The following is a 12,935-nucleotide window of genomic DNA, read 5'->3' on the forward strand; positions in this document are numbered from 1 at the left end:
TGCTGTTCCTAATGCTTAATTTGCTTAAACTGTTGAATGATCAGGATCTAGAGCGTTTGGGGGATGATTAGGTTTGTGAAATAAGATACAGTAATAAATTAAAAAAGTTTTTCAAAGCTGAGAGTTTTTTGTACGTATGACACTAATTCAGACTTTTTCAGTCTAGGGGATGGTTGCTCCTTTCCAACTTGCCTCGTTAATCAGGATCCTGAACAAGCTTCCACACCTGGTGGACTTAATTCAACATCCAAAAGGTAATCTGCTTTTGTTACCCATTTCAAATAGTTGATATTTTTTTCCTGTCCACACGTAAACAAAATGATGTATAATATACTTAAAAGTGATAAGCAAATGAAGAGTATCCTTTTAATAAATTTAAGTAATATTTTAACAGTTAAGCTGTAAATCGAGTAATCCTCAGATTTATATTTAAATTTATGGAAATTTAGGCAGGGTGGGTTTTTCCTCTGATGTCCTTTGTCTCTGTTCAGTGACATCCCAGGACCTGAATTTTTCACACCTGCCTAACAATCAATATCAGCAGTATTCTTCATGCATACATATGAGATGGTTAGTCACACTGCCTGTGATACATCCATTGCCTTTTGGGGGATGCCTGCTTTTTCTTGTCTGGTGAAAGCTGCTTCATATAAGGGAATCATCCCTAATGGCACTTAGACCAAAGCACAGGAAACTGAATATTAAGTGTTGTATTCTGCTGATATTAATTGTGTTGTATTCTGCTGTTTTATTAATTCTTATGCTTAATGGACATGACATCTTTAAAGTGTGAAAAGTATGCATATTCTCCTTTAAATAAATTCACATTGCATCTTTTTTGTTTTTGAAACATTTTATAAGTATAGTGAATATGAGGCTAAGAAATGATAATGGAATCATACTGACAATCTTTTATTCATAAAAGTAATATATGACATTTCAGCTTGCTGTTTACTGATGTTTTATCTTACCCCAGCATTCTGTAGCTTACATTAGGAAAGATATTTCGGAGATGTTCTCTCCACTATTTATCCTGTCAGTTTTGTTGTAGTGAAGAAGAATATAGGTAAGAGTGCATTTGGGGCTGAAGTACATGTATTAATATAAAATAGCTGTCAAATTAAAAGTCCCTGTGCTTTTTAGATTGTGCTTGCACTTGTGACAACCACAGTGTAACGTATATAATGATAAAAAAGTAGTGATTCATCAGACAAGAAGCAAGGTGAGGTAAGGAAAATAGTGTATATGACAAACTGTTTGTAATGTGAGTCAAGATGATGAAAAATTACTGCAGTTCACTAATGTTCTTTTTATTGGTGGCACAGTGAGAACCATCTGTTTCCTGCAAAGCCGTTGCGTGATTCCCAGAGCCACCTACTTACAGATGCACCATCTTGGCCAGAAACTGCTGCAAAGGCTGACAAGGGCAAAGTTGGTAAGGAGTTGACGTATGCTGCAATGATTTGTGTTGTATAAACTAGTTTTGAAGGATATATTGTAACAATGACCACAGTCGCATGGTTTGTATTCGTGAACCAAAATTCATGAAGCTTTTTTGAAATACATGCTTGTGGGAAGTTCCATGTGTCAAGCTGATGTGCCTTTCCCAGTTAAACCTGACCAGGGGATATCAGAACACTGATACCAGTAGGTGCTAATTATTTTTTAAGCTAGGCCTGATAGCACCTTTGACAACAAATTTCTTATAAAAGAGGTGACACCTATTTGCAGCCAGTGAAAAGCTATATAATCAACACAGGACAGGGCTTGACTTGGTAATAGAGTAATGACATTAAAATGATTGTTAATTCATGGTTGTATTATTTTCTGAAATAATGAAATGAAATAAATTTTCTGAAATAATGAAATCATGAAATGAGACCTTTTCCTGTGGGAATACTATTTTTTGTCTTTTAAGGTATGAGCAATCCTGCATTAACCATGGAAAATGAAACCTAATTTCCCTTAAAAGAAGCATCTGAATATGTAAGGAAAGGTATGTTAATATTCTCTGTATTTATTGTTTTATTAGATAGTACCTTACCATTTGAAGAATGCACAAAAGAAAATTACTAAATCACTTCCTATTGTTTTCTGCAATTAATTTTTTTACCACGTGTAGTAGCACATGAATTCATAGTTTTAAACTAAACCTCTTATTTCTTGATGTGTCATGTTTGCAAATTAGATTGATCTTAATACTCATTGCTTTTTAGGTAATAGTGCAATCTATTGTTATTATTCCCCTTATTTAGAAAGATACTGAAAATTGTGAGTATTCAAGGTGTTCAGCCAATATTTGTAATGCTAAGTTTGAAAATTAGGCTCGTTCTTAACACTGAATGCAAAGATCATAGCTTTGTCTGCTTAAATAGGTAAGTCTATCAAATGATGAAGCAAAAAGGATTTAGTCTAATACATAAGCTATTAGTGTCTTGCTCTGAGTCAGGTATGAGCTACATTCCTATTTAATAGTAAAAACATGCTGCCTGCTGAAGAAAAAAGGTGTCCGTACGACTTCCTGAGCATTTAATCATCTGTTGTCAAAAACAGCTGATATTTTCTTGATTTCTTGCATTAATATCTTGCAACACAGACTTCTCAGAAAGCAGGTTTGAGAAGCAGATAGTAAATTCTGTTAGGTACATAACAGGAGCTGACATTTACCCTGGGTTGTGGAGAATGAACACAATCATCACATTCACTCTAGTACTTGAATACAGCTAACTCTGCCAAAACTTATGGAATTAAATTATTTTGTATTTAAAACTGTATAAAAAGTTGACTCCAACACTAAAAATTTTTGCATACCAAGTAATTATTATGGAGGAGTTGTTCCAGCAAGGTCATTTCTTCCCTACTGTTGGAAGCACCTTTTCAGTCATCCTGAAAAAGCGTCTCAAGTGAATGTCCTTCATTTATGTGTGGTATGACTCTTGGACATGCTGTCATGGCTGTGAGGTTGCTCATGGTCCCTCATGGAAGAAATGAAAGGCATGGAAAGTCATCAGGGAACTCCAGTGATTGTTGCTAGACCCACTAGGAATGGTACTGCACTGTCAAGGCAGATTATAAAAGTAGTAGGTGTGCAGATACCAACAGATGGACCCATAGCATGTAGCAAAAGGTTCCCAAAAGTTCAGTTTGGTTCATGAGAGAAATTTAAAAACCTATTGGCCCTTACATTCTGGTTTTGTGTTCAGTGATGAAGACACAGTTCCAGATATAGGTACATCTGCAAACTTGATGATGATGTGAAGTGTTAGAGGTGTTGAAAATGTGGGTGTCAGATGAACAGAGTCAAAGAGATGAGTGAAGGAAACTCAGATGGTGTCTGCAATTTTCACTGCTCTGTGTATGATATTTTAATAGAATATAAGCCCCTCATTTCTAACCCTTTGTTCAAAATGTAAAACGTTACATTTCTGCACTGTTTAATCCATCAGTTCTTTCAACAAAACAACAGCTTCTGGAAAAGACTAAATTACTTACCTTCAGTTACTTTAACGTCTTACATGTCATCACTAATCAAGAGTAAAATATTGGAGACAGACTTTAAAGAAACAGATTCTTGGATTGTTACAGAAATACCATTAATTGCAACTAATTTTATCAGGTTGGAGTTTTACTTTCTGAAGTCCTAACACTTTATTTACTTAAGTAATAGCTTTTAAACTTTAATCTTTCTTTGAAGAGTGTGTACATTTTATTGGAACTTTGTCATTCATATTACTCTGAATATCAAACATAGTCTGTGACTGTTCTAAATATGTTAAAAGTGGGTGGATTTTCCCATCAGTTTAGCTTGATAAACATCTTGTGCTCTTTTTAAATTATTTTCTTCTTTTAGTCCAGGCTGAGAGAGAGTTGTGTTTGCAGTCAGATTATTTCAGTCTGTGGGTTTTGTTTGGTGTTGTTTTTTCTTTTTGGAAGCATCCATTTTGGAACATGGGTTTTTAAAGAGAGACTACTTTCAGAGGAGGTTATGTTCCAAAGAGTAAGTCTAAAGTCACATAAAGGGGCTCCTGGAAGTTGGTTTTGCCTCCCTTGGATTCACGCACTTTCAGAAGGGTAGTGAGAACTGGTAATTCTCTGGCATGAGCATAAGCACCAGATTGGGTGTACCCTTAGCTCTGAGATATTTCTGTGGCAGTTAAAACTTTCTGGAGAAGTAACAAAAAAGATAGATTACTGTCTACATATATGTCACATACAGTTGCTGGAATAAGAGCCCGTATATAAAAACTTCTTTTAGCTACTTTGCATGTAACTTCATTACATTATTGTCAATATAGGAATTATATTTGTTCCTAAGATTGAATAGAATACTTTTAATAGAGTTGCTGAAGTCACCACAAAAACCAAGTAATTTCATCTTAGATATGAAAAATACAGCCTGCAGCCCCTGCCAATGTGTTAGAATTTGAATTTCTGTCCCACTGAAGGATCTGTTCAATATCCTGTATCCTATAATCATTCATATTTCAGCTGAGGACTGATTACTGAAAGTGCCAGATGTAGTTTACACTAATGTAATAGAGAATTTTTTTAAATTATGTTGGTATCTGGAAGTAAAAATAGCTCGTGTCATTTAATAAACTGGTGGCCTGCTTGTTGTGTAGTCAGTACTTACCACTGTCATCCTGAAGTAGATTAATCACATACCTGTGAACAGTCTTATTGGGTTCCTCTTCAGGGTGGGATTTTTATTGTGCTGTTAGTCACTTTCCCTTTCAAGTTGATGAGACTTGTTACAATAACATAATTTTTAAGTATTTGATTCTAATGACATGGTTTGTGATTAATATTCTATTCCAGTTTAAGAACAAGCTGTTGTTGGAAGGAAGATGCATTCTTCCAAGTATCAGCCCTGTTGGCCAGCTGCTCCTGTCTGCTCCTCTATGGATGTGCTCAGAAAACAAACTGACAGATGATTAGCTGTCTCCATGTCACTGCTTGAAACACGAAACTAAACATACTACTTCTGAACCATATAAAGGATGTTTCAACTTAAAATTACTGGGTTTGAATGGTGAAGGATAATTGCGTACTAGAAAGTGGTAAAAAAGAAGAGTCTGCGTTTACAATTGTAAAAATTCAATGGCTGGTTTTACTTTGGTATTCAGCACAAGAAAAATGTGACCTCCTTACTATCAGTTCATGTACTTGGCTTGATTTTGAAAATTCCCCTTTTAACTCAAATTGTTGTAAGTAGTTGATTTTGAAATCAAATTTTTGCACTGCTGGCTTTATGAACTTGGAGAACAGCCAGTGTTGATTTGGAATAGTTTAGTGTCTTGGTGGGCTGTATTTTCTTTTGAGCCCTTGATAAGCAATTTTTGAAGAAGACCTAAGTGAACTGTCTGACTGTTTTTGGGACATTTTTTGGAAAACATTATTGTAAAATCTCTGTTTTCCCAAAGATCTGTACTACACATAGTTTGAAAAGTTGTTGAGAGGGAAAAAAATCCTTTGGTTAATGGAATGCTTCAGTGGGCCCCTGCTCAGTGATGCGGTGAAAAGCCTGTGTTCAGGGGGGTAACACGTAAATGAAACCGGCCAGCTGGGGATTTTGATGGCAGCTTCACAGAACAGTCCTATGAAATGGGATTTTATTGTCCCATTTGGAGCTCTTACCCCTTTGGGAAGCAAATGTTGGCCCTGAACTTTGATCCAAAAGGCTTTTTACCAACCTGTGTTAGTTACTGAGGGCCACTGTCTTTCAAGCTCCTAATTTCCTATTAATCAATATTTGTCTGATTTATTTTTTCACTTTTTCTTCAGGACACTGCCTTTCTTACTGCATAACTTAATGAATACCATGTGCAGTCAAGGTGACTTACTGTTATAACTTGTGATATTTGCATTACAGGACAATGGACTTCTGATTGCAATACCAAAAAGCCAAGCTGCTGCATATAGGAAATCCCATTTAATTAAGTTAGGAGCTAGCAGCTTTCTTAGGATCAGTTTACTGACCAGAATAAAAGAGGCATTTTTGGCTTTCAAAGTCAAAGAAGTTTCAGCAACACAAATCTAATTGTCTTGTGCCTTTTGTATACACTACATTTATGGTATCAGTGTTTACATTTAAATGCAAATTTCTATTCTGAAAACAACTTTAGGAGGAACTTAGTTATGCTTTCTAGGGGGCTAGATAAAAAGATGAGTCAAAAAAAGAAAGGTGAAAATTTCAGACTATGCTGAGTTCGGTTGAAACAGGAAAGTACTTCTATTATCAAACCTGAATTACTTAGTAGGTTGGTTCACAGTGTAGAGATGCCAGTCATTTGTTTAGGAAACTGGCAGCAGGACTAAGTGATATCATTCTGAAAGCAAAAGATACTATCATTAACTTTCCCACCAGCAGGTAACTTCAAAATTCGTCTTTCTTGGGTTTGCAACTTAAGTGATAGTTGGTGTAGCAAACGTGGCTTTTTTTTTTCTCTAGTGAGGGAAAATGTATTTATTTTACTTTTTTTCTTTTAAATCTAAAATAATTTTACCAGCCTGAAAACATCTGTTTATTGCCAGAAGTGCCAGAGTGTGGATCCCTTGATGTAGAACACCTTTTTTAAACTAGCATGAAGGTAGCATACAGTTTACATTATGCCTGCAGAGATCTAGTTACCAAAAGATTTTTTGCAGCTCTTTATTCAGTGTTGTTCTGTCAGCTTACCTCATATTCGTGTTTGTTTAAAGGCGAACTTGTCAAGGGATAAGGGGGAGAGGGAAAATATATTTTTTAACACTTCAGGTTCTTTATCTGTAAAGTCTTGTTTTTTATGCAGTTAGTCACAGGGTGGTTTGTCATGGAGCATGCATTTAAAAATACTGAGTAAAAAGTTGAAATTCAGCTTCAGTGTGTCTTGCACCGTATTTTTATGTAAAGACAAAAGATTTCCTCCCCAGCAAAACACATCATGGAAATGGATCTCTCTAATGTCAGCTTCACTGTGTCCAGGGCTCTGAGATCTCTCGGTAAGGCTGGGGATCAATGTAGAGAAAGGACAGGGATAAGGGATCAAGAAATGCCTGGCTTCTCCATGTCTCAGAAGTCACACTTGGAAAGCACAATAGCCCTAAATAATCTGCAGTTTTGTTGCAGCCAGAGGCTGTCTCCCTCACAGAAAACTGATGGAGGCATGGGAAACAGACACTGATGAAGGGAGGAGAAAAGGAAAGAAAGGATGATAGCTCAAATGTAAACAGTGAGCAGATCTGAGCCAGGGGCTGTAGCTACATCTGCTCTCTGGATGGGCATGAGCTGTGTCTCTATGAAGAGCACTGTCAGCAGGCTTTGAGGGTTCCTGGCAGTTCTCACTGTGTAGAGTATGGACAAAATCGAGTTAATCATGCTCCAAAGTATAATTTCTGATGATATGACTGTACTCTTGGCTTTAAACTCTCTAATACTTTCTGTAACAAAGTGAAAATTCTCTTTTTGACATACTGACCATTGTCAGTCTTACAATGCATGCAGGAGAATTTGTGAAGAAGAAGTCAGGGTAGCAAGGATGCAATGTTGTTTGTCTGCATACACTGATTCTCCTGTCCTTTATATTCTTGCTAGGCACTTTACTACAGCCTTTTGTGTAATTGCCGTATTTTTTTTAAGGAGTGCTTTTTACCTACTGTACAGTTACTAATCTACTTTTTTGCTAAAAAGAAAATAATATCCCTGATATTTGTTTAGAGGTGTGACTGCGTTTCAAGCTTTAGTGGAAACTGGATGAGTTCTGCAGACTCCTCAGACGGGCCTGAGTCCCAAATGACAACATAGTTAAATTTATTTTGTATATATGTAAACCGTCATATGAACCATAGCTCCCTACATGTATAAAAAATGTCTTTTATTTGTAGGTTAGAACAAATCCAAAACATCTGCGCCAGAAGTAGTCCACACATACTCTGTATCAGTAGATGTACTGGTGATGGAGTACTCAAAGTCTTCACAGAGAACTATTTTTGTTAAGAAAATGGAACACAATCTATGTGAGCAGTTAAGATACAGCTGTGTTATGCACTTTAATTCTTTAACTTGAGAGAAAAAACACTGTCCAGTTTAGGTTACAGACTGAAAGCTCTTTAGTAGACTATGGCTGGGCAGGTAATGAATGAAACACAAAATCACAGAGTGGCAAAGGTTGGAAGGGACCACCACTGGGGTTATCTGGTCCCTGCTCAAGCAGGATCATCCTAGAGCACATTGCACAGTATGAAATACAGATGGTTCTTGAGTATCCCTTGTGAGGGACACTCCAGAAAGGAAACAAGTTTGTTTCAGTGTGTGGAATGCTGTAGTTGTTTTTCATCATTATTTGGACTGAAACCTAATTTCCCTTAAAAGAAACATCTGAAGATGTAAGGAAAGATATGTTAATATTCTCTGTATTTATTATTTTATTTGATGATTCTTTACCATTTGAAGAATGCACAAAAGAAAATTACTGAAACACTTCTTATCTGTTTTCTTTCCTTCAATTAATTTTTAATTAATTGAGAGTTCTTCCCCTGGTTTGGTTGACTGGTGTGTGGAGGGGTGGGGGGAAATATATTTCTACATTAAATTTAGTGTATAACTTTGCTACGTGGTAATGTGTTGCTCACATAAATAAATGCTTCATGTTCAGCATGCGATGTATGGAGTAGTCATTGACACACTACTCCCAGTTTTACTGATGGTGTGTGTACCTGAACAGCAGAACATCATCTCTACTAGGGCTTCACTGACAACATAGTTGCTGTAAATGTCTGCCCCTCACCCCTTCACCAGGAGTCTTGGACTTTTGTAGGTGTATTTCCCTTCTCCAAGGTTCACCTCACAACGCACTGACACTGGAAGGGGTTGAGAAGGAGCCAGTTCTTTTATCATCTCTCATGGGTGAAACACTCTATGCCTTTCTGCTGGCAGAGCAGACAGAGCTGCCCTCCTTTTTGAGTATTGTTGATGGTCAGAAAGGTGGAATTTTGTTCCCCAAAAAAGGGGGAAGGGGGGGGACGTGGGGGTGTCTTAAACCCCCTACACTTTATAGAAGTGAAAAGGTACAAGAAAGATAGCCACTAACCAGGATTGTCACCCACAGTGTCAGCACAGTGCAGCTTTGCTTCATGAGGGTTCTCCATTCCCTGCCAGGCCAGATTCTTCAAAGCTGCCTGACTTTCCCCTCTTTCCTAACAGCCCTCCTTAGGATAAGTGCTGGATCCACCTCCTGTGCAGAGAGGAGTGAGACTGTTGGCTCAGGGACCTTCAAAACTGCAGGAACAGTTACGTAAAGATGAAAGCAGCTTTTACCTCTACCACTTCAGACATAATGTGCAGTATATGGTCCAAGCTCATCCTGTTTTTAAAACCCTTCCAAAAATAGTGATATTGAACCATACACAATCATTCTCATCCAAAACAAGATTAAAAAGAAAGAATGTGCTGCTATGCAGTGGGGGTGGTGGGATGTCTGTGTTGCTACTTCACTTGCATCTACCACCTACTTATCAGTGACCTTGTAGTAGGATTGGAAAAGCAGCACTCTTCTGGGATGAAACTTGGAGCAAGTGACATCTGACATAACCTAAGGAAAGCCTTGTCATGGTCCCTTGGCAGTTTTTCAATTGTTCATTCTTCAAATTTTATATCATCTTTCTTTCTCTCTTCTCCTTCACTCCTCTAGAAGTCCAGATTGAAAGTGTTAAATGTGAAAGGTACAATCACTACTTAGGTTCTTTATTGTTCTCCCTACCAAAGCTGATTCTAAATAGGTAATTCCTTCATTTCTCCAAGTTGTCACTCATCACTGAAATACCGTTATTCAGTCATTCTGAAATCCTGAAATCCAGTATTTGAGGCATTGATCACATCCTTCATCCTAGATCACTTTAATCTCAAGCAGATGGTCCCAATAGTTTGAGTGCAGCAGTTGGAAGATGTGCCATGAGCCATCTCCCCTCTCTCCCCCTCTGCATGCTCACAGTTTAAGTGACTGGCATAACTGGAACAGACCCAGCACTTCCTGACAGTCATCACTTTATGAAATCACTTTCCTTTTTTTTTTTTTTAAATCTGAAAATAGAAAAATTCTTAGTTCACTTAAGAAAGAGCTCCTGTTATAAAGGCAAAAATAGACAACACACACACAGTTACAGCCTTAACAACAGGAACTTCCAGTTATTTTCTCCATCACATCAAGAGATGTAACTGGCCGGTATTTCAAATAGATACAATAGTAAAAATCAGCAGCTTCATATAATACACTATCATAGATACCACAACTACTCCCCAGAGCATGCAGAGGGACAAGAATGAAGGAAAGAGGAAGCTTGCCAAGCTCAATTATATGATGAGAAGTAAAGAAAGGGTATTGCTGATGCCACCCCAGCTCTGCTTCACTGTCCTACAAAAAAAGAAAGCACATTTTCTGTAACGCAGCTTAAAATGTTCATCTGCTGCCAACTTCTACCTGGTACTCAGAGAAGGGAAAAGGCTTCCCTTCCCTTTTCTCCAGTTCCCCCTCACATTATCCAACACACTCAAGTGTCTTAGGAGCATGGGAAAGAGCACTCTTTGGCAAGACAATTGTCCAACAGAGGCAGGAACTAGTATCTCATCTCTGCTGGCAGAAGGACATCAGCCCCTACAGAAATCAGATCTTCACAGCTGGCATGAAAGTGCAGATTTATTCCCAAATCAAGACTGCTAAAATAATGCAGGAGAATCACCCTCATTTCACTAGCTGTGTGAGGTAGTGCAAGAGTGAAATAGACACCAAATAAGCAGCCTCATGGAAGAGGGAAATAAAACAATCTCCCATGAACCAATCAAGGTGCGCTAAACATAAAATATACCAGGAAAATAACTTCACTGTATGAATAGAAAAGTACATGGAGATAACTGATTTTACTCTATGTAAAAATCGGGATTTATTCTTTGTGAGATTTTGTTCAAACTCAACAATTTAAAGTAGTTAGACAAATACCCACAATTCTACTGGAAACTTTTGAGGTGGTAGTGTAAAACAAAATCTTGAGAAGTCTGTTTTATTTAAAATTTCACTTAGTTATTTCACAGGTTACTAAACTGCAATGAACGTAGACCACCCTAAATCCACTGACATGTGATTATTCAACTTCCAGTGAAGGTCTAAAAATTGCTTCCGTATTCTTTCACTGCATGTTGGTTTAAGTGACTTACTAGTTAATTCAAGGTTGAAAAACCAATTGGGAGTTTAAAACAGAACTTCTTTGTGTCCAGTTTGTTTTTACATTCCTAATCTGATCTTCCTCCACCAAGGGTAAATCTTCCTCATTCCAGACAATGTCACATGTCCTGCTTCCACCTTTCTGTGTGGTGAGCTGAATCAGAAGCACCTTGTTCATGAACACAGGCCTCCTGCTACTTTTCTTGGATTTTCAGAGTAAGGGAATGAAGCATTCTTGAACATGGAGTTACCAGTCAGATAAGGTAAGAGAAATTTCTTGGATGTCAGGAGTTTATAGGTCATCAGCAAATTCATGTGGGAAAAAGCCTTAAATACTCTGTGCTCCAGACCTATTTTCCTCCACTTCAAGGATGCTTCTTGCCTAGTTTCAATGAGCAAAGGAACTAAACGCTTAAAATAAAAATTATATATATTAAAAGAAATTAGTGGCAGAGAACATAAGGTTCCTGGAACACTCATCTGACTCCAGAAGCCAAAAATACAAGTGGATTAAAAATAGAAAGATCAAATATAACAGGTTTTGATATTGCATTTCTTCTGACAAACCTACTCAACAACAGTGTATTTTAAATGGATTGGGAAAAGCAGAGGCCTAGAAAGAGAATTTTTGTCTCTGAACGAAAAGGTGCATGTCTAGACAGCTGGAACTGTGCCCGCACATTAATTTTCGCAAAAGCAATTAAAACTGGCCACTTTGGAAACAGATTTTAGGCTCTGAAGTTTACACGTAATGGTCCTACATATAAGAAATTACTTTTTTCATAATCTCTACAATTCACAATTTAAATCACTCCTTAATGGAAACTAAATCTAATTTTGCCAAGGAAATGAATGATGCACAGATGTCTCCCCAGCTGCAATCAACTCTCAACAGACAGTGATCAGACCAAGCGCTCTCTCACTGAATAAAGCATAATCTGTTTCATGCTGACCAGTGGCTTTTGAGAAATGCTTTTGTTACTGAAAAAAAAAGTCAGGAGTAGAATTCTTTGAAGTCAAATACTGGTCTAGTGGAAGGTGGCCCTCTCCATGGCAGGGGGGTTGGAACTAGATTATCTTTAAGGTTCCTTTCAACCATTTCATGATTCTGTGACAGGAAGCAAAGAAAAGCACAGCACAGCATTTGGGATGCTCAGCAGTTACTTCAAAAGCAAATCCCCATCGGCATTAGAACTTCTACTGTAGGCACACATTCAGAAGGCTCTAAAAACTTCTTTTGATCCTCAATTAAAAACCTACTTCAAAACAAAAACCCATTAAAGTCCTTCGAAGAGTCATTCTGCTCAAGTTAACCAGATAGCTGTATCCATATGCTTTAGGCAAAGCTACTACTTTAAAGCAAATGCATCAAACTTCAGGGGCTCTTCATTCCATGTCTATGCAAACCCTGGAGGCCACAGTAAGAATTCATCCTGCTTTCACTATCATGATCTTAAAGCCAAAGACAACTAAAGTTAAAACAAGTCACCATCATCTAATGTATAATGGTATAAAAGCACTAATGGGATTAGGATGCCTCAGAAGTAAATTGCAATCACCCCTCTTCCAACTCAGGACAGTAGTAATTAAATGAGTGGAAACCCATGAACACAATTCTGCTCTGAATGTGAAATCAGTCAGGGAGCCATGAGTTAGATTCCTCTATGTCAGCATGTAGAAAAGAACTATGATGCCTAACAAAACAGAGCTGAACTGACTAAATAATCACATTCCAGGAAAAAT

General features: G+C 37.5%; 1 protein-coding gene across 1 annotated transcript in view; it reads left to right on the forward strand.

Moving 5' to 3' along the window:
- The window catches only part of ZDHHC2 (zinc finger DHHC-type palmitoyltransferase 2), a 35,812-nt gene extending 27,172 nt beyond the window's left edge, over window positions 1-8,640 (forward strand). Inside the window, exons 10-13 of the mRNA XM_038135135.1 lie at window positions 162-254; window positions 1,326-1,435; window positions 1,919-1,996; window positions 4,819-8,640. Of these exons, the coding sequence (XP_037991063.1) occupies window positions 162-254; window positions 1,326-1,435; window positions 1,919-1,959 (244 nt within the window). The 3' untranslated portion in view covers window positions 1,960-1,996; window positions 4,819-8,640. The remainder of the gene's footprint in view (window positions 1-161; window positions 255-1,325; window positions 1,436-1,918; window positions 1,997-4,818) is intronic.
- The last annotated feature ends 4,295 nt before the right edge of the window (window positions 8,641-12,935 follow it).

The sequence above is a fragment of the Motacilla alba genome, chromosome 4 (assembly GCF_015832195.1).
Source record: "Motacilla alba alba isolate MOTALB_02 chromosome 4, Motacilla_alba_V1.0_pri, whole genome shotgun sequence".
NCBI classification, from domain to species: domain Eukaryota; kingdom Metazoa; phylum Chordata; class Aves; order Passeriformes; family Motacillidae; genus Motacilla; species Motacilla alba.